Here is a 22,975-nt window from a genome sequence, read left to right on the forward strand (position 1 = left end):
ATATTTAATTTGGTTTAATAACATTTCCAAGGCACCAGACCTTCATGTTCATTTCTGAAGTCTGGAACTCCTGGTATTCAGTCTAGAAACTCCTTCTTAGACTGTGACTAGGAAATATGGGTTATTTTTTGTTTTTAGTTTGATTTTATTCCATTATGAGCTTTGTAACTCTATAATGGATGTCTTACTCCATTTTTACTCCCTTATTTTTGAGGATGATCATTCAGTCCTTAATGATGTAATTAAGAATAGTAAAATATTGGTAATTATTGAAGCTAAATGTGGAATAAATAGTGGTTCATTATAATATTTTCTCTGCTTTACAAATGTTTCAAAAATTTTGACATTGAAAAATAATTTAAACATCAGCCATGACAGCACTCTATGTTTTGTTGTCACTGTAACATTGGCAGAACTTGGGCATAGTTCACTTTAAGTGAAAATTATTGGTAAACATTTTAAGCCTATGGTTTCTACTTACTCATCTTCTAATATATTATCAGGCTGCATGCTAGAGATTTTTCTTGTCATGACTTCTTACTCAGTAAAGAAAAAAAAAATCTATAAATCTGATGGGAGAAAGAGTTGGAATTCATTTTATTTTCTTGTAGCTCCATTTTTCCTGAATGTAGATGGATAATGGATAGGCATCACTATTATAAAATATTTATAGATATTTGTAAAGAGGAAAGGAAAAAAAATGCTTTTGTTTCATTCAGATGGAAACTGTATTCACATGGTAGACAATGGAATTGTAGAAAAACTTATGGATTTACTCGACAGACATGTTGAAGATGGAAATGTAACTGTACAGCATGCAGCATTAAGTGCCCTCAGAAATCTGGCCATTCCAGGTAGGACTTAAGAATGGTAGGCAACTCTGTACGAAATAAGATCTATTCTTTAGGGAGGTATTTATTTTATGTGATTTGTGGACCTATCCTGACCAAGAAAAAAAAAATCTTCAAATTGTTTACATTTTTCTTACTAATAAATGGAGATCATATGTTAAATAGTTTTCACAAAACATAATCTTTGTGTTTGTTCAGATGAAATATTCTATTACCTTTTGTGGACTCCTAGATTAACACAGTTGGGTCAAGGACAGAGGTAAAAAGAAACATTTACTAAAGCTGAAGAATTATGCTGCTTTGTAAGTAAGAAGACAACTGTCAGATTTCCTTTACAAATTGTTTAAGTGTTTTGAGGGTAGGTTTAAAAAGCCAGTACATATGATTTTGTATGTTATGCTCCTATAGACAAACAGGATAATTAAGCCCCACCCCCAGTCCTATTCTTAAAGTAACAAGACTGTTTTTAAATAGAAAAATGTAACATGGGGCCTTAAAAATATTAAGACAATAAATATATATTGAATTGAATGACTATCATCAAGAATGCTAGCACCATTTTAACCATAGTCTCTTTCTCTCTTTCTTTCTAGTTGTAAATAAAGCAAAGATGTTATCAGCTGGAGTCACAGAGGCAGTTTTGAAATTCCTTAAGTCTGAAATGCCTCCAGTTCAGTTCAAACTTCTGGGAACTTTAAGAATGTTAATAGATGCACAAGGTAAAGGAAATGTTTTCACAAGGTACATTTTTGGTATGATAGTCAATTTGCCTTAGTTGAAAAGGACTTGTTTTTAGCTTTCAGAATTATGTAATCATAAAGATAAATGGCAAATAAAAGCAAAGAGATTGGTTTTAGAGTTTCATTCATTAATTTTCATGCTTGTTATAACTGAGTTTAAACAGAAATTATATTGCATCTCTACTGTACGTATAATCCTGGTTTTATGTTGATTTATTAGCAGTTCTGAAGGGTTTTTATGTTTTAGCGTTTCATACCCATTTTTTTTTTTTAAGGTTTTATTTATTTGACAGAGAGAGAGTGAGAGGGCACAAGCAGGGGGAGCAACAGAGGGAGAGGGAGAAGCGGGGCTCAATCCCAGGACCCCAGAATCATGACCTGAGCCGAAGGCAGACACTTAACCAACTGAGCCACGCAGGCGCCCTGTTTCATACCCGTTTTTACCTTGTCTTGAAAATCATGTTGCAGTACATGGACAGTCAAAATTCTTAAAAATTTATTTTGCAAACAGGGAGATCATTTTTCTGTTTACAGAAACAATGATGGAAACTACTCCTTGGAGTGAATTGTGTTCATTTACTTATTTCTAAATTCTAAACCTTTCTCTATATTGATTTCTCAGAGTCCTGCTCCTACCCTTTGTTATGGTTTGCCAGAGTACTGACAGACTACCAGGCTGAACCATAAGAGTATAACATTGTTTTGTATTTTATGTTTTGTATGAAAGTCCACAACTTTGTAGAAGAAGCTAAATAGTCCACTAGATATGGAGTATTTGCAGTTCTTACTTAATAAAATCATTGTGTTGTGCCGTGTGTGTGTGTGTGTGTGTGTGTGTGTGTGTCGGTATAAAATTTTCTTTCACACTCTTAGATCTTTACCAGTTGTTTCACTTGGTTGCCTTTCAGTGATTGTTTCCTTTGTGGTTTGACTTCTTTCCTATAGCAGAAGCTGCTGAACAACTGGGAAAGAATGTTAAATTAGTGGAGCGTTTGGTAGAATGGTGTGAAGCCAAAGATCACGCTGGTGTGATGGGGGAGTCCAACAGACTGCTGTCTGCCCTCATACGACACAGTAAATCAAAAGTAAGTTCCAGAGAAAACCATTCACTAAAAAACATACAAGTGGCCTTTTTGGAAACTCCGTATCATAGATCCTATATCATAAGCTTGCATTTTACACATTTATGTATAAATACATTACAGATAGACCTCTGAGATTCATAGTTTCTGTTCCAAACCACTGTGATAAAGCGAAAATTGCAAAAAAGTGAGTCAAATGAATTTTTTGGTTTCCTAATGCATATAAAAGTTGTGTTTATACTGTAGTCTGTTAAGTGTGCAATAACAGCATTATGTTTAATGAAATAATTTGTATACTTCAATTAAAAAATACTTTATTGCTAAAAAATACTAACCATTTTTAGTGAGTCATCATCACTGGTCACAGATCACCGTAACAAATATAGTAATGGAAAAGTTTGAAATTTTGTGAGAATTACCAAAATGATGCAGACCTGAAGTGAGCAAATGCTGTTGGGAAAATGGCACTGATAGACTTACTTGGTACAGGGTTGCACAAACCTTCAATTTGTAAAAAATGCAATATCTGTGAAGCACAGTAAAGTGAAGCACAGTAAAATGAGGGATGCCTGTGATCCACAATCCTGAAAAAGTCATTGAAGATTGAGCTTTTGTATTTAGTTCTGTTCCATAATAGTTAAGAGTAAAGCTTTGGAATCAGAGATGAGTTCAGATTTTATCTCCACTATTTACTTGGTCAAGTCTTTCACATCTCACTATCTCAGTATAATACCTGCCTACTGAAAGTTGTGAGAATGATTCAATGAGACATATACAAAGTGCTCAACTGGTACCTGGGACATAGTAAGCACTCAGTAAGTGGAGTCGTAAATGTTGCTGGTGTTGTTATTTTTACCACTACCGTCAGTGCCAAACATCTTCTGTGGGCCAGACACTGACCAAGCTAGCTAATGATATTAAGAAGTTAAATGAGGGCGCCTGGGTGGCTCAGTTGGTTAAGAAGTTAAATGATACCTAGGCAGTATGTGATGCTCTAAACTCACAAAGTTGGATGAAATCGATTCTCAGGGCAGTGTCCAGCCTAGTATGTCTGACATGTGGTTGCAAGCCTCTGTTGAGTGAGTGAACACATGAATGAGCAAATGAACTATTTTAAAGATCACAATGGGAATGTGATCCCACAATGGGTGGGAACCCAGGCCAGTTTGCAGCTGATTTAGTATCTATAATATATACCTTTTATTTTTCTATAACCTGTTTTCTAAAGTGAGCCCTTTTGGTCATTTCACTTATGTCCGTGGGAAAATGCATCACAACTTCTTAACCAAATCTTGAAGCCAAAGCTGTTCAATTGCTATATTAAATTCAGATTTGAGGGTTTTGAGGCTTTTCTGTTAATATTTATCACAAGATTTCCCTGTCCCTCATCCAAACCCCCACTGTCTCCACCAAAAAAAAAAAAAAAACAACAACTTTCAAGAACCCATTAAGCATCCATCATCATGTAGGTGTTTTGAAAAGACAAGGGAAACAGGACATGGCACCTTTCTAGGGGGATGTGTGTAACAAAAAGCAATTTGAAATGATACAATTTGAATGATAATTGTAACTTCATGATCATATTATAACTGTATGTTTACAGTTCAGTACTGTAGGCTGGGGTTTTGGTTTTTGTTTTGGTTTGGTTTTTGTTGTTCTGCGTATCTTCCCTACAATTAAGTGTATACTGCTGTTAAGCAGCAATAGGAACCTTGATTTGCATACTTTAATGATCAGAGCATAAGGTGTGTTCCTTGTGTGAGCTCCAGATAAGAACTCTTAAATTATTTTTAAATTTCAAAGCATTAAAGTGGAATCAGTGATTTCATTTTGAGAATCAAAGCAGTTCTCAAAATATGTTCCATTGAAGACTAACCCTAAGAAATATTCCACAAAGAGAAAAGGTTGTATGATCAGATTAGTTAGGGAAGTAGTTCATTCCCTTTCCTTGCCTTTGGAGTTCACAGCACATATTAGTACTACTCTAAAAAAATGTCCTTAACTCTGTTTAATCCACTGATTCCCAAGCTATCAGACAATGGGTTTTGCAAGTTGCATCTATTAAATACATTTCACCGGGCATACTTCAGAAAATGCTGCTCTGGAATAAGCTTTTAAACACTACAAGTTAGTCACATTCCTGTAGATCCTTAGCCAACTATTGTGAACTATTACAGTTCTCTCCTTGTGTTATTTTTAAACTTTGAAGGTCCTACTCCTTTTAAAGTTACCCTGAGTTCTTAGAGTCCAACCCTCTGAAAGTTTGCACTGACTCATGGGGTTCACTAGCTTAGTCATCTCAGCCATATACAGTGTGTTCCTGCACTTGTGCCAAGAGTAAATTCACATCTTCCTTCGAAAGAGTGCCCTAGGCTAGGACTCTTGAGCAACTAGCTGGACCTTCTGATTGTAGATATCAAAAACAGAAAAATATGGTTTGCTTCTACACTAGGAATATAAAAATTCCCTCCTGTCATAGGCACTCTTCTTTATCCTTGAAGAATAAAACATTCAATTATCAATCTAAAAACTTGATCAGACAAAATTTAGTCATTCACTCATACATCTAACATTTAATTCCTATACTGAGAAGTAGTCTTTGATGATACAAAGTTGGGAAAGAAAATTTTTATCAGGTGATTCAGTGGCTGTGTTATAAATTGATTGTCTTGAATTTAAGCCTATTTCAGAACATTACATTGTAATCAGTATTTTACAGTTTTCAACAAAGTTTGTAGCTGGATTATCTCAGTTATTAAGGGCAAATGGACCATAAAAGCTAAATATATGAGACTATTACATAGATAATTTGCCTTGGTTGTGTATGTACCAAAATTTAGCTTTCCATAAGAAAACTCCTTATAGGATTGCAAAATAATACATTTAAAACTTTGTAAAACATTATGAAGTATGTCCAAAATTTTTGGAGATTTTGCAGATACACCTAAGGTTTAGAAGGATGACCCAGAAAAATGTCTTCCTGTGTACTTCTACAGTTTAATAAATGAAATGGTTTCAGAAAAGTTAAACTCTCTGGATTAATTTTAGATGTGTATTGGTTAAAACTATTTGTAATTCTCCAGATGAACCTTGCTCTGTGGAGTGGTGCTAATATCCTTTTTTGTTAAATATCTTGAAATTTAAAATATAACTTTAAAATACATTCATAGAGCCTCTGTAGAGCACTGTGACTAGCTGTGTATGGCACTGTGATGAATTTAGGACATATACTTTTGTACAGAGCACAAATGGTTAGAAACAAGGAACTGATAGTCACACTGCCTGGATTTGAATCTTGACTTTTTTTTACCATTTAATCACTGACTTTGGACAGATTTCATAACTTAATCTGAGCTTCAGTTTCTTCATCTGTTAACTAGAGATAATATCTAGCTGATGGAATTTTCTGTGAGGATAAGAATATGCTAATATCTGTAAGCTACCCAGTATAATGTCCAGTGTGTAGTTGTTGCTCCATAGAGGGTAACTATCAATATTATTCTCTTTTGTCAATATAACACAAGAACAATGGAACAATGCTTCATTTGTCTTTTGTCTTCCATTCTGTCAGGCAAAGCAACTTCATAGAGCATCTATTCAATAAACATTTATTGAGGTAGGAGGAGAGAGGGCAGGCATTTTAAAAGCACTACTCCAATATCTGTTCAAAAAAGTGAGATGGAGGGGCTCCTGGGTGGCTCAGTCAGTTAAGCATCTGACTCTTGATTTTGGCTCAGGCCATGATCTCAGGGTTGTGAGATCAAGCCCTGTGTCAGACTCTGCACTCTGCATGGAGTCTGCTTGAGATTCTTTCGCTCCCTCACCCACTGCTTGTGCACTCTCTAAAATAAAAAGTAAATAAATAAATAAATAAAATGAATAGAAAAAAATAAAATAATAAAAAAGAGATGGTAAAGGAGCTATGCTTGAACTTACTTACAGGGAGCTGCTCACTTCTGATACGCAGTTTCCTTCTTCATCCATTATGTCCCCCTCCTTATACTCTAGTGGACTCTCCAGGGTGAATCACAAAATAAAGGATGAAATGCTAGTCCAAGAACCTTCATTAGGTGACTGCATATGTATCTATGAACCTCTTGTGGTCTTTACTCAGTAAGCTCCTTTGTGATTTTTATAAAATTCTTTACTAATTTTAAGTTTCAGATAAAGTGCCCACCAAGTAAATTGGGAGGCTTTCTTTTTGTTAGAAAAGCCTTTTAAAAGACAGTTTCTCACTTACTAAAAGAAGGTAATGGTAAAAGGTTAGATGCCAAAATACAACCATCATAAAAACTCAGTACTAGGACTCCATAATTTAGAATGTTTGATCTTTAAATGCATTTGGGCTCAAAGCAAAGATACTATCTATAGTTTTCTTAAGAATTTATATAAGGTAAAAGCATAAAGGAAACCCCTTTTCAAATATTTTAGCAAATTAATTTGAAAAATATTTATAATTACAGTTAGTTTTATACTGTCAAAGCTAAAGCAGACAGGCTACTTAATATCCAGCACTTAAATTACTAAAGGTAGTGAGAACAAAGAAAATTACTTTAAAAAATTCTAGAATTGAGACTTTCTACTAAATCACATTTAATCCAAGAGTTTTTAGGAAACAAAACTGAGATAAAAACAAAAATGAAGGGGCGCCTGGGTGGCTCATTCGTTAAGCATCTGCCTTCGGCTCAGGTCATGATCTCAGGTCCTGGGATCGAGCCCCGCATCAGGCTCCCTGCTTGGCGGGAAGCCTGCTACTCCCTCTCTCACTCACCTTGCTTGTGTTCCTTCTCTTGCTATGTCTCTCTCTGTCAAATAAATAAAATCTTTTAAAAAGTGAATACTAGAAATAAATGTGGCATTTTAAAAAATCTAACTTTTGCCGTATATTCTTATATATGCTTTTCATGTAATAACTTTGTAATTATCACAAAAACCTATGATAACACATTATCCTAGCATTAAAGATAAGGTCACTGAGATGCAGAGAGGTTCAGTAATTTGCTTAGTCAATGTTGGCAGTGGGTTTTATTCAATCTGGAACCCATTGTCTCCTCTGCCATTGAAGAGGACAGAGCTGCAGGTCCCATGAGAAATGAGGGAAGACAATTTTAAGTTCCTCTCAAGTCCCTTGACATGTAATCCAGTTTTGTCAGATCCAACAAAGGGGTAAAAGCTTAAAAAAAAAAAAAAAAACTTTACCTTGATCGTCTGGAAAACAACTACCTGGTATTGTAATAATGATTTGAAAAGAAGTTTTTTTTTTTTTTTTTTTTGTTATTATAAATCTTGATCTTTTTTTTTTTGATCCTGTGGTGAGTCAACATTTGGGGCAATCACACTTATTTTTTTGAATGGTTGCTTCTGGGACTCTCTATTCCTTGCTATGAACTGCAGTGGTCTTTTTCACTTAGGTAATTTAAGTTGTCATCTTTTGATGAATTTATTTAAAGCTAAAAACTTTTTCCTTTTCTTCTGTGAAGAAAAAATTATGGTTAAATGTAATGATTCATACAGGACACTGTCAGAAAATCAATTTAACAATGAATTGACTGACTATAATGCAGTCTCTTTATGTTTAAAATTAAAGTTTATAACTGTGATATTTATTTATTGCAGGATGTAATTAAAACCATTGTACAGAGTGGTGGCATCAAGCATCTAGTTACCATGGCAACTAGTGAACATGTAATAATGCAGAATGAAGCCCTTGTTGCTTTGGCACTAATAGCAGCTTTAGAGTTGGGTAAGTACCCCAGTGTCTAACTTATTTTCTCCTATTTTTATCTTGGATGAAATGAAGCACAGGAGTGGAATAGAAATCAACAAAACCTTGACTAGAAGCATTTTGCCAGCATGTGTCTGCACCTGTAGCTAAGTATATAAGAAATCACATTCCATAGATTGCCACCTCAGTTTTTGCTTTTGGTAACATTTTTAGGTCAATGCTTAACTCTTTTTAGAGTTTGAGTCTTAAATGTTATTTCAAGTTATAGTCACTTAGTAAACACAGAAAATAATTTCAGCAGGCCTAACAGAAATGAAACTGTATTTAGAATACAGCAGCAAGTTTAGTCTGCTGCCCTTCCAGTGACTCAGACCTTGTCTTCCATCTCTATTACTGACTCACTCTCTTGCTCTTATCTCCTATCACCATGGCTTCTAGTGCCCTCTAGTATTGCCCTCATTCTAAATTCTCACCTTCTGTGTGTTTTACATTCAAAATTCCCCAAAAGCAGAGTTCAGTAATTCAGTTGGTGTCTTTCTAGCATATAGTATCCCCATTGGTCAGAATTCTTCTTGAGAAGCTAGTTCATAGTCATCTAGCTTATGGATAGTAACCTTTGTCCCAGGAACCAATCAGTCACACAGCCTGTGGTTAAGGCCTGAGACTGCCTTACACAAAGGAGGACTATAGACTTAGTAGGTCTGTCCTGTCCAGTTCAAAGCCATTTAGGTAAACACTGTTAACTGATGAGTTCCTAATTCCCACTGATGATTTAGGTCCATAATTCTCACACAGAGGCAAGTGGACCCACAACCCCTATACCAGGAAGCCAAAAGATAAACACATAAACATGGTATATCTTTCCCTAGTGTCACATTTACTCAGATTTTAGGTATGAAAGATTTGAATTTTTGTCTTAAAGGGTTTTGAATTTTAAAACAATTTTTAAAATATCATAGGTATAAGTAGGATATAAAATTTTTTTGAATTTTAAAGATAAAAGACTCTAAGAAAATGTATGCTTATTCTCAGCGACTTTGGCCTATAGTTAGAAATGCTTTGGAAGTCAGTTTAGGTCCCAGATTAGCCATGACTTCACACATGGTTTGAGTAGAGTCAGCCTAGAAGTCCAGCCATCATGGGGGGTCAGATAGGGGGAGTTGTGATAAAGGGGTGGGAGTCAGTGAGGACACTGAATACCAAACTCGGTTCATGGCCTGATTTTAAGTGGCTTAAAGTGATGGGGCAGTTTCAGAATATGCTTGATGACCCAGCCTGGGATGAATCTGGTTTTCTGCCAATATCTTCCAAACAAGCTATAATTTCATCAGCTTCCTGATAGCTAAACATTTGCCTCAATCTCATCACCTCACCATACAACTATATAAAATGCGATACCTACATTTTTTTTTAATTGTTTCCTAGTGTTTCCTAGGCTCCTTGGGCTTAAGATATAAAAATAAGCCCACACTATCTTTTTAATACATAACACACTTTGAAAACCGTATTTTTCCAGTCTTGTTTTCTTATAGACTGTTTGATATTAAGGAATTATAAATTTTTTGTATGATAATAGTATTAAAGCAACATTTTTAAGAGTCTTTTTTTTTTTTTTTAAGATAATTGTATATTCACATGCCGTTGTAAAAAATAACATAGAGATCCCTTGTATATATTACCCAGTTTCTCCCAGTGGTAACATTTTTCAAAACTATAAATATTTCAGCTATTGATATAACTTACCAGTCTTATTCAGATTTCCCTAGTTTTACTTGTTCTCATTTGTGTGTATGTTAAGTTCTATATAGTTTTAGGACGTGTAGGTTTGTGTATCGACCACCACATTCAAGAAACTAAATAGTTTAACACCACAGGGATCCCTCCATTACCCCTTACCTTGTCTCTCATCCCTGGAAACCACTAATCTGCCCTTCATTTCTAAAATGTTATATATATGGAATCATATAGTATGTGACCTTTTGGGATTGGCTTCCTTAATTCAGCATAATTTCCTAAAGAGATCCGATTTGTTTTCTGTGTCAGTTGTTTTTTTATTGAATATGGTTTGTACATACCACAGTTTGTTTGACCATTCCTGTCAAAAAACATCTGGGCTTATTCCACTTTGGGGCTTTTAAAAATAAATAAATGCTATAAATATTCATACATAGGTTTTTATGTGAGCATAAATTTTCATTTCTTTGAATAAATGCCTAGGAGTGCAGTTGCTAGGTTGTGTGGTAACTATATGTTTAATTTTTAAAGAAACTGTCAAACTGTTTTCCAGAATGGCTATACCATTTTACATTCCCACTAGCACTGTATGAGTGATCTAGTTTTCTCCACATTTTCACCAAATATTTGGTATTGTCACTATTTTTTATTTTAGCCACCCTGATAGCTGTATAGGGATATCTCATTATGTTTTTTTCCATTTTTCTAATGGTAAGCATATGAAAAGATGTTCATCATTATTTGCCATCTGTATATATTCTTTGATGAATTACCTATGGATAATTTTTGCTCATTTTCTAATTTTTTAACTATTGAGTTGAAAATTCTTTATTCTAGAACTTTTATAGTTTTACATTTTATACCTAAATCTGTAATCCACTTTAAGATCTGGATAAAGTGTGTGGTTTAGGTCAACTTTTTTTTTTTTTTTTTTTGCCTGTGGAGGTCTAATTGCCAGTACTGTTTGTTGAAGAGGCTATCTTTTCCTCCACTGAATTGCTTTTGTACCTTTGTCAAAAATCATTTGAACGTATATGTGTGGGTCTATTTCTGGGGTTCTCTATTCAATTCTCTACCAGTACCACACTCTTGATAACTGTGCTATACAGTGAACCTTAACATCGGGTAGAATTCCTCCCACTTTCTTTTTTATCGAGATTATTTACCTGTTCTAGGGCCTGTGCTTTCCATATAAATTTTAGTATAAACTTACAGATTTTCTACAGAAAATCCTCTGGGATTTTGATAGGAATTGCCTTAAGAGTTTTCATCTCTTAAAGATACATACTGAGGGGTGCCTGGGTGGCTCAGTCGTTAAGCGTCTGCCTTCAGCTCAGGTCATGATCCCAGGGTCCTGAGATCAAGTCCTGCATCGGACTCCTTGCTCAGCGGGGAGTCTAGTTCTCCCTCTGCCCCTGCTTGTGTCCCCTCTCTCACTCTGTCTGTCTCTGTTGAATAAATAAATAAAAATCTTTTAAAAAAAAAAGATACATACTGAAATACATATGGAAGAAACTATGTTATTTTTAGGATTTGCTCCAAAATAATTTGGGATGAACAGGTGAATGAAACTAGAGATAGATGAAACAAGATTGGCCATAATTTTTTAAGATAATAGTAAATAATGTATTATATAATCTTTTCTGCTTTTGCATATGTTTAACCTTTTCCATAAGGATTTTTTAATTGCCTCATATCAAAAGGAATATTTTAATACTAAATTTTAAGCTTAAACTGTAATATCTGCTGAAATTTAACTCTTCCTTAATAAGGTCTGAATTTAATATTCTATTTGTAGGTCATCGTTATTTATCAGTCCCTTTTGGAGGGTTTTATATGATCAGTTTTTAGAAAAGGAATCAGTGTTTAGCCACATTGCACCAGGTTCATAAACAGTGGACAAAACTGATACTTTCTTTCATATTTTAGGCACTGCCGAGAAAGATCTAGAAAGTGCTAAACTTGTACAGATTTTACACAGACTGCTAGCAGATGAAAGAAGTGCTCCTGAAATCAAATATAATTCCATGGTCCTGATTTGTGCTCTCATGGGATCTGGTAAGCATTTCTTCTAAAATTTGAGGTCTATTAACATATGGTTGACATTAAATATAGAATAGTAGTAAATGGTGGCTTTGGGTTTTAAAAGCATTAGAAATTAGTTTCTGGAGGATACAGGATTACTTTTACTTGAAAATATTCGCAAAAGATTCTCACAATAATAATATAAGTATCATGGGGCACCTGGGAGGGCTCAGTCAGTTGTCCGTCCAACTCTTGATTTCAGCTCAGATCATGATCTCCAGGTCATGAGATCGAGCCCTGCGTTGGGCTCCAAACTCAGCACAGAGTCTGCTTGAGAGTCTCTCTTTCCCTCCCCCCCTGCTCACATACTCTCGCTCTCTCTAAAATAAAACTAAAAAAATCTTAAAAATATCATATAGAAAATAGACAAAAAAAATTTAAAAATTAATAACTAAGATTCATCAACTCTAAAATGTTTTATATAAAGAACAAATTCTGATTTGTGTATCATGATATTAGCTAAGGAATTTGTTCAAGAAATCATTGGCATATTTTGGCATTATATTCCATGGATACTGAAAAGAATGTGTATTCTACTGTTACTGAGTGAAGTGTTCTTGAAATGTCACTTAGATCCTTTTGGTTGTTGGTAGTGGAATTGAGTTTGCTATATTCTTAGCAAATAGAATATATTGATAGTCTAATTGTTTTGTCAGTTGTTGAGACAGGGATATTGAAGTCTCCAGTAATAATGGTGGATTTGTCTGTTTCTCCTCTTAGTTCTGTAAGTTTTTGCTTCACATATTTTGCAGCTCTTTTGGTAGATATATACACCTTTTGGATTGCTGTTGTCTTCCTGGTGGATTGACTTTTCTTTCTATCATTATGTTCCTCTCTGGTGTGGTAACTATTTTTCCTCTGAAGTCTACTTTATCTAATATTAATATAGCTGCTTCTACTTTCTTTTGAATAACATCCATAGGATCTTTTCCCACCCTTTTAATCTCAATCTGCTTTATCATTATACTTGAAGTGTAGAGAGCACCTTGTTAGGTCATGTGCTTTAATCCACTCTGTCTCTCTTAATTGGTGTATTTAGACCATTTACATTTAATGTAAGGACTGATGTTATGGCTTAAGTCTGCAGTTTCATTTTTTTATTTTGTTTCTCGTTCCTGACTTGTTATTGATTGCTTGAGCAATCTTCCTCTGTATACATTTAGAACCACATTAGACATTGTTACAATTTTTGTTTTCAACCATCTAACATAATTCAGAAAACTTGAGAAGGAAAGTCTGTCATATTTATCTACACCTTTGCTATATGGGTTGTTCTTCCTTCCTGATGTTCCCAGATTGCTTTTTTTAAACATTCCCTTTCTGTTTAGAGAACTTACTTGTAGCCACTCTTTTGGGTTAGGTCTGCTAGTGACAAATTGTTTTCTGTTATTTTAGAATATCTTGGCTTCCCCTTCATTTGTGAAAAATGTATTCTCTGGGTATAGAATTTTGGGTTGATGGTTCTTTTTCTTTCAACATTTGAAAAATATGCCATTTTCTTCTGGCTTCCATGGTTTCTTAAGAGAAATCCAGTCTTCCAGTTCTTTATTTTCCCCTCTTGGTAAGGTGTCACTTCAAGATTTTTTGGTCTTTAATTTTCAAGCTTGACTGTGATGTGTCATGGCATGGGTTTCTTTGGGTTCATCCTGGTTCAAGTTTGCTCACCTTCTTGAGTAGGTAGGCTTATGTCTTCTGCTAAATTTGGAAAGTTTTTGTAACCTTATTTCTTTAGGTACTTTTTCAGCCCCACCCTATTTCTCCTCTCCTTTCAGGTCTCTAATGGCAGGAATGTGAGATCTTTAGTTATATCCTACAGTCTCCTGACGTTTTGTTCATTTTTTTCCAGATTATCTCCTCTCTTGTTCAAATTACCCATCTTAAAGTTCACTGATTTCTTCTGTCCCCTCCATTCTCCTGTTGAGCTTATCCACTAACTATAGTTTTGAGTTCTAAAACTCCCATTTGCTACTTTTTTATGTCTTCTGTTTCCTGGCTGAGACTGTTATTGAGGCATTTTTTAATGTAAAATATACATAAAATTTACCATTATAACCATTTTTAAATGTACAGTTCAGTGGCAGAGTAGTACATTCACACTGCTGTACAACCATCACCACCCTTTTCTTCTCCCAAACTGAAAACTCAGTACTCTTTAAAAAGAGTATATATCCATGGAATATATGCCAAAATATGCCAATCACCCATCCCTCCAGCTTTTGGCAGCCACCATTCTATCTTCTGTCTCTCTGAATTTGACTACTCTAGGTACCCTTTAATCATACAATATTCTTTTTTGTGTGGCTTATTTCACTTACCATAAGGTCTCCAGGGCTCATCCAAATAGTAGCCAGTGTCAGAATTTCATTCCTTCTTAAGGCTGAATAATGCCCCATTGTATGTATATATATCACATTTTGTTTATCCATTCATCCATCAATGGACATTGGGTTATTGTCACCTGTGGGCTGTTGTAAATAAGGCCACTATGAAAATATGGGTGCATAGGTATTTTTTCAGTTCCTGCTTTTAGTCATTTTTGGAATATACACACAAGTGGAATTGCTGGATCATACAGTAATGGCTTCATTTAATATTTTGAGGAATCACCATACTGTTTTTCACAGTAGCTACACCATATTACATTCCTACCAGTAATGCACATAGGTTCCAATTTCTCTACATCCTAACATTTTTTTTTTCTATAATAGCCATCCTAATGGGTATGAAGTGGTATCTTACTATGCTTTTGATTTGCATTTCCCTAATGATTAGTGATGTAGGGGATCTTTTCATGTGTTCATTGCCCACTTGTATACCTTCTTTGGGGAATGTCTATTCTAAAGTTCTTTGTCCATTTTTTAATCGAGTTATTTTGTTGAGTTGAAAGGTTCCTTGTATTTTGGGGATATTAATCCCTGTTGGATATATGATTTACATATATTTTCTCCCATTTTGTGGGTTGCCTTTTCAGTCTATTGATAGTAATCTTTGGTACACAGAAGTTTCTAATTTTGATAAAGTCCTGTGTATCTGTTTTTCCTTGTGTTACCTATGTTTTTGATGCATATCCAAGATATAATTGCTAAATCCAATGTCAAAGTTTTTCCTTTATATTTTAAGAGTCTTACAGTTTTAGCTCTTAACTGTAATTTTTGTACATAGGGGCTTATGGCTCTCCCATTTTACCAGCACCATTTGTTGAAAAAACTGTCCTTTCCTTATTGAATGTCAAATCTTTGTCAAAACTATTTTGACTGTATATATGAGGGTTTATTTCTGGGCTCTCTGTTTTATTCTGTTGATCTATAGATCTGTATTTCAGCACCACACTGTTTTGATTATTATAGCTTTAGAGTAGCTTTCGAAATTAGAAAGTATGAGTTGAGATTGTTTCGACTCTTAAGTCTCTTGAGAGTCCATCTGAATTTTAGGATGCAGTTTTCTGTTTCTACTAAAAACATTACTAGTTTTAGACCTCACAGTCTTATTAAAGTAAATATATCATCAGTTTGAGGAATGTTGATTGCATTAAACTTATTAGATGTCAGTCTTCTCATATAGCAGTCTCCAAGACTTAAGAGCCTGGTATTTTCCTGTAATTGAGGGTAAAGAAAGAGAGCAAGAAAGCCAGAAAGAGGAAGATCAGATATCTAAAAGGGAAGCCTATTGTCACAGAAATTTGTTGAAGGGATATGAAGTATAACCTGTTTCATTTGCCACAAAATTAATTTGAAACAGATCTAAGTTTTTTTTGTAAGTCATTGGACTTCATATTTGAACTGATGATAGATAGGGCCAAGGGGTATATAACTGAAACTTGAGATCATGCCATGAGCTGTGTTTCATTATAACTCATTACTCTAATCAAACTTAAACTGCAGAACTTGACATCTATATATAGATATGGCAAGTAAAGTTCCTCTGATTTATTATAACACAACTCTTGCAAAGACATTTCTCGGCTGCTGCTGTGTGTCCAGCACTTGTCTTTAAAAGTGTCTTAGCATTTCTAGGCTGCTAGAGTTTTTCCAGGATTGTTCCTAGTTTTATAACTTGGTATCATCCAGATGAACATTTTAGGTATATATACTGGATAGATTGTATATTAAGATTAGAACAATCAGAACAGTAGCATATCTGTTATCTTGGTTTTTTTTTTTTTGTCTTCCAGAATCTCTACACAAGGAAGTACAGGATTTGGCCTTTCTAGATGTTGTATCCAAACTTCGCAGTCATGAGAACAAAAGTGTTGCCCAACAGGCCTCTCTCACAGAGCAGAGACTTACTGTGGACAGCTGAGAACAGCCCCTGCCTGATACATGGCATTATCCCACCTCTGATTTCCCCTTTGTCCTCCATCCAGCTGCCTCTTCTGCTTCATTTTCTTCCATATCACTTGTGCATGCGTGTAATGTTCCAGTACCAATTGAAGAACTGCTGTAGGTACCTGCCCAATAAGATTTCTAAACCCATAGTTAGTGTGAACATGAATTTGTCAAAAACAGGTCTCCACCCATAACTGTTCTCTTGTATTCCTGTTGCTTGAGCTACATTAAGTAGAATGTGCATGTTGTAGTCCTATGATGATGTAAACTTGGTACTACATAATGACTTGCTCCTCACATTTGGTAAACTACATAATAATGTACTGGTGAATTAGAAACAAACAAGAATGCAGCAGGATCTGTCTAGCTTATTAAGGATGGAACAGAATAGTAAAAATAGCACCATTTTTTGGTGCTTGGGAAGCACAGTGACCAAAAAACTGTATGGCTGCTCTTTCATTAGTCTTACCTACTAATGTCAAACCCATGGTACCTAGAGTTAAATAAAATCCAATGCTCTCACTCTTTACCCTATGGTTTCTCCTTCTTCCTAACTATGTAGACTCCTGAAACTGCCACAAACTTGGCAAGACTTCCCCGAGGCTTTTTAATTTCATATTTAATTGGCTGTCATCATTGAAACCTAACATTGAAATCATTTGTACTTTTCAGCATGAAACTAAGGGGTTGAAGAATCTGTGTTACACTAAGTAACATCTTTTTTGGCCTATATTTTAGAATCTATGTACATTTTGACATCAGCATTGTCCAACACCTGTCTTTAAAAGTTCACCTGGCATTTGTTTTCAACTGAGGAAATTGAGTATAGCTCATTGGAGGGTGGGGTTGTTGGGGTTTTGGCTATTTTTCATCATTCAGCTTGAAAGCAAGAAGTTTCCTCTGTCGTAGTCCTTTTAAATCTTATATTAGAACTAGCAGGACATAGAAAAAAAGATTAAGAAAGAAGTTTGTCGATACTAAAGAAAGGAAGCAGGTTATAAAAGCCATAGTAGCCAGTCCAGTTCATTCTGCAGATGGCCTCATACCAGTAGCTGTTTAGAGTTTCCCACCTCCACTTGCCACAGAGAACTGCAGTAGATCTTAAAGCTACCAGAAAAGGTGACGATGCCAAGACTCCAGAGATGAGAGGACCCTCTTGGCGAAATATAGTGTACTCTTCACTGCCACTGAGACCACCAAATGGGTTTTTAGAACTTTGAAACACAATCTTTGTAAAATAATCAAAGATCCCTGTAACCTACGTATCTTGTCCCCATGCACAAGTTTGACAAATACTGGCTGAAAGGTGTGATGGGCCCCGATATGGAAGGACTGCAGGACAGTAGAATGGGCTGCCCGGGGTGACAGGAGCTCTTTCCTCTTCAGTGGGAGATGCTGCACATATCTGTGGGGTGATTGAAGTTGGACTTTTGACTCTGAAACAGCTATAATTCAATATAATTAAAACCTCAGTGGAGGTAAAGAAACTTTGATTGATTGTTCCCTTTGATGTCCAGGAAAGGGGCTATTATTGTGAGTGCTTATGCTACACTTACTGTAAGAATGATCTTGTTTATTGTCTTCTTCTGGGCTGGATAGTGGACTATATTTTATTATAGGTTTTGAAAAACATCTGTAATGTTGAATAGGCTGTCCATATTAATAACTAAATAAATAGTATATCAAACTGTAATGGCATCATTTGGTTTGTTTGTATATTTTACTTCTAATTCCCGCTCCTAGAACAGTGATTGCTCATTGTTGGTGCTCAGTAAGTATTTGTTGATGAATTCCCACCTATATAAACTTACAGACTCCCTAAACTAACCCTAGATAGATTGAAAGAGAAATGAGATTTAGATATTTGTCTGATTTCAGAGAATTTTTTTTTTTTATGGGATTGGTCCCTATTGAAAAATCATCATATAGAAAACCTCAGAACAGAGGTATCCAAAAATTAGAGATTTCAGAGAAGCCATCATCTGGGCCAGCTACCAGCAATCAGTTGATACGCTAGGAATTCCCATCTCCAAAAAAACAAAGTACATATCTAATCACCACTTTTTCTGCAGAGAGACCAGAAGGCTATATGCCCTTATAAGAACAGAGGTCCACCAAACTAGGTGATTTCCTGCTCTGCCATGGCAGGAGGTGGGAGTCTACAGACAATACTGCTTGAACTGAGTTCTGGAGGCCACCTTGAAATTAGTTTGCTACCCACTGAGAATGCTTTCTGAGGGAGAGAATGGGAGGAACTGTACAGCGTAGCTTTAATTATCACTATGTGTCAGGATTAGAACATAGCTGAAAAGCATAAAAGGCCGAGAATTAGAAGGAAGATGTCTCAGTGAAAGGCACTAAAATGTCTTCCCTCCCTTCTGGGAAGGAAGCCCATTCACTCCTTGGGATCTTGCTAACCAGCCTGCAGACTGTAACCTCATTGTGCTCAAAGCAAAATTGATTAAATGCTGGCCCATAATCCAGTGTTTTCAACTTGATAAAACATGGTTTGTAGATGTTACCTGATAACCATAGAGATGTAGACAAAATTTTTTAGTTCTAAAATGATTTTGTCTTAGATGGAACAAAATGCAGCTCTTAGATATAACCATTTGTGTGAAGTATTCTGAGAAACGCTGCATGTGAAGATTTCAAAAAGAAATGCTCTTTGGTATCATTAGGAAGGTTATCATCTTAATTCTGCTGAATATAAGGGATGAAGATATCTATCACTTAGGTAAGTATTCCCCCTTTGTATTCAGCTGTTACTAGAATCATTAAGCTTAAAAGTCTTAACTCTAGGAAACCATAATATTTGGATTACACAAGTGTCTATTAAAGAGCACTTAATGATAAACTTAATAGCTGTAACCAGGAAAATTGAGGGTTTTTTTTTTCACAGATGTGCTCTCTTAATTTACCTACATACAATACATAATTATATGCCATGTAGCTTCATAGATAGATGTTTTATAGGGGTGTCTGACAGATGTGAAAACTATTTTAAGTGTGATTAGTGAAAAGAGTAAGGTCTTTAAATACTGTGTGACCTGAGGTCACATCCTGGTTCTGTTAACGTACTGGCTGTGTGACCATCACGGAGTTACTTAAATTCTCTGAGCCTGCTTTCTCATCAGTGTGATGAGTTTAATAATCCCTACTTCCCAGATTTTGTGGGGTAACTGAAACTTCCAGAGGTTGAAGGTAAGATTGGATAGAACTGTGATACCTGTGACATCTTATGGCCTATCCGTCTTCCCTCTGGAGGGTTCCCAGCTAAAGGAACTCAAAGAACAGCCAAATGGGAGATATTTTCTATTAATAGTTTGAGGAGCACCCAGTTATTCTCAGTGCAGAATGCGTAACCCCTTGCTTCCTACCCCTGAAACTGTGATGGCCAGGTCTGCAAAGTAGGCCTTGGAAGTAGGTCCCCACTACAGGACTTCCTCTTCCTGTTCAGACCTCTCTCTAAAGTGGGAGTAACAGTAGTAGTGCAATGATCTTAGCTTTTATTAATATTACTAAGTCAATATAAATAAAGCTGTAATACTACAGGTTCTCCTCAATATAGAAACAAAATGATCCCTCTTCCCCTTTTCAATGCTGCCCAACTTATCAGTATATATACATTTTATATACATACCTGTTCATGTATGTCTTTTTCTTAAATATCAATGGTGTGTGTTTTGCATGAGAGCTTTTGGTAGCTGTGCTCTGAATCCTGATAGAATCCACTTAGGATGGCCTATTTATCATTATGCTTCTTGACTAGACAGGCAGAGTCCCTTCATGTTGGAGGTTTCCAAGAGTAAGCTGTTCCTTTTAGGTCATGAATGGTCGGCTACAGTTTTTGAAGGAAAAAAGCCTCGCATGGAATTTATGCTCTTTTTTAAATTTAACTAATTTCTTATTCTTTCCTTCTTAGTGGACTTTTAAAAATTCATTATTTCCTTACTCTGTTTCTTCCTAGAAAACAAACGAACCAAAACTTTTTAGCCATGACACATTCGAACATTTTAAAAATGGTCAGTACGTATATACCTATTTGTAGTACTAGATAAATAGAAACTTAGTATGCTGACAATTCATTCAAATATTGATGCCTGTGGTTCTCCTGACATTTGTTCTCAGTCCCTGAAGTCACATTTATCCAAAGAGAGATGTAGAGCCTCCCGCTTAGCAAAATGAAGGACCAGGGTGATGTTAGGAGCAGCGACTATTCTCACAAGCGACTTCACTGTCGCTTTCTCTGGCCCCCAGCATTATCAATGCAGCTTTCAGGGAGTAAAAACTGGAGCAAGCAAGGTGGCTAAAGCATGGAAATGGGGGCTCAAAGGAGGTTTGAATCAAAAAAACAAAACGTGGCTTTCACCTTCACCCCTGACCTCCGAACACATTCTTAGAACTTGTCCATGGCTCAGACATATGTGGTTTTGCTCATAGGCATGTGTGCAATTTTATTTTACTCTGTTTAGCCCAATTGAGTTAAAACCACATTCAGGTGGTATGTGGAACTTGGTTTTTAGTTGGTGTTGGTCACAGAGAATTTTCTGTTTCAGGATTAGGTTTTCAGAAATTTAGCTAAATTTGTTTTATCTTCATCAAGGAAGTGTAAAGCCTAATCCTGTCATACTTTGAAACCTGTTAGTTTCAGATTTGAGATTTTTTTTTTTAAGGAAATAATTTTAAAGATCTTTACTAGATCTCTGTTTAAAAAATTTAAAGCCTTAACACAGACTCCTAGCATCCGAACTTTAAATGTAACAATAGATCTTTTAAAAATACATGTAATCTATTTTCATATATAACTGAGAGACATTACTTACTATTGCAGTAGTTACTTTGTTATTTATCAATTCTCAGGAATCCTGAAGAATCTTGAAGGAAAGAAATTCTGGCTGTACCTTCAGATTACTGTCAAAAATAAATTCCTCTGTGGATGCTCACTTTAAATTTTATAACCATTTCTATTTTAAAATAGGCCTCCCTTCTACCAAAATAGTGTTTTCCTTGGTTGGTTTTTAAGGGACTGCCATATAAATAGAGCCAAGCCTTTAGGGAAGCTGGCTTCGTCCCTGCCTTCACAGAGTTCATGCACTCAGGTGAACAACCCCTTCTCCTTTTAGGACATTTCACAGGACTCTTCCAAGGTCAGCATCACCTTTCACCAGGACCAGAGAAAGCCAGCTTTTGACCTTGTCTTCTCTTCAGGGATATTCTGCTCAGCTTCTTGGTTCTCAGTCCCTTTCCCATGTCTAGCATAGGCACATCAGATGAATACCTATAATTACATAGAATTTACGAAGGAGGGAAAGGTTGAATTACACTCTAAGATAATATAAAGGCATGTAGGTTGCAACCCAACAGCCGAAGATAAAGAGCTGCCCTAATCAGGGTGAACAATGGGGAGGAAATATTAACCAGAGTAGCTTTTATTTCAGACCCATCTCTGAAGGAATACAAAATAGTCCCTATTTTCAATTGGGGCCAACTATCAGTATAGAAGTCCTTTACCCCACCTTCCCTTTTTTTAAGGTTCAGGAATGCAACCCACTCCCCCACTACGCCTTTCCTACAATAACTTCCTTTTTCTTGCAGGTAAGGAAATTCCACTCTTAACCCACACCACCCAACCCCCAGTGCCCAGAAGTTAGAGGAAGTGACACAGCAGAATGACCACTGGGCTTCACTGTATCCCATACTAACACCTGTTAAATCCTCTGCTTCCCGCTCCTGCCTCTTGCCCCTTGTTCCCCTAGCAGGGTGGCTGTGAGAGGCAGCGCCTTCCCCCAAGCCGTGAGAAGTGGGAGCAAGGTGTGCACTGGCCTAAGAAAAGCATCTGAAGAAAAGATGTTATCGGTACAGGAGTGTCCATAACCGGATTTGACAGTCCCTTGCCCCCTAAAATGCAGGCTTTGTTAAACCTGGGACTGAGGGCTGATGCTCAGTTTCGGAGGGAGATTCTGGCACGCTCTCCCACAGCAAGTGCCCTGTGTGTGTGTGCACACTGTGCACTGTTCAAGTGTTCTGCCACATGTAGCTACATCCTCTCCACTTATATAAGTGTTGTTCACATTACTAATTATTTCACAAACCTCACTTTTAATGGCCGCATATTCTTCAGTTACAGTAGATGTACCATAATTTACTTAACCATTTTCCCACATTTGAGCACTTAAGACATATTTTGATTTTTGAAAAACAAACCAAATGCAAAATTGTGAGCATTTGCAGATGCTAGAGTAGTTCTTAGAAATTATCTGACCTGTCAGTCCCTGCCATTCGACTTTCTGCCTCTAATTCCTCTCGCTTTCTTCTTCAGAGGTCCTTGTCAGTTGTTCAGTGAGCCTCTTTGCCCCCTCCTGGTTCCACTTGTCCTTTCTTCACCTCCTGGACACTCCTGGCTCCTGCCAAGCCCTCCTTCATCTCCTAA

At 36.1% G+C, this 22,975-nt stretch overlaps 1 protein-coding gene across 7 annotated transcripts in view; it reads left to right on the top strand.

The window, feature by feature from the left end:
• The window catches only part of RAP1GDS1 (Rap1 GTPase-GDP dissociation stimulator 1), a 291,329-nt gene extending 273,094 nt beyond the window's left edge, over positions 1–18,235 (top strand). For 5 of the 7 annotated variants that reach the window (XM_035726166.1, XM_035726168.1, XM_027599006.2 and 2 more), the window contains 6 exons: positions 720–854; positions 1,445–1,570; positions 2,537–2,676; positions 8,290–8,416; positions 12,062–12,190; positions 16,389–18,235. In XM_035726166.1, the coding sequence (XP_035582059.1) occupies positions 720–854; positions 1,445–1,570; positions 2,537–2,676; positions 8,290–8,416; positions 12,062–12,190; positions 16,389–16,516 (785 nt within the window). In that variant the 3' untranslated portion in view covers positions 16,517–18,235. The remainder of the gene's footprint in view (positions 1–719; positions 855–1,444; positions 1,571–2,536; positions 2,677–8,289; positions 8,417–12,061; positions 12,191–16,388) is intronic. The other 2 variants (XM_035726167.1, XM_027599007.2) reach the window with 1 other exon arrangement.
• The last annotated feature ends 4,740 nt before the right edge of the window (positions 18,236–22,975 follow it).

This window comes from Zalophus californianus, chromosome 2 (genome assembly GCF_009762305.2).
Source record: "Zalophus californianus isolate mZalCal1 chromosome 2, mZalCal1.pri.v2, whole genome shotgun sequence".
NCBI classification, from domain to species: domain Eukaryota; kingdom Metazoa; phylum Chordata; class Mammalia; order Carnivora; family Otariidae; genus Zalophus; species Zalophus californianus.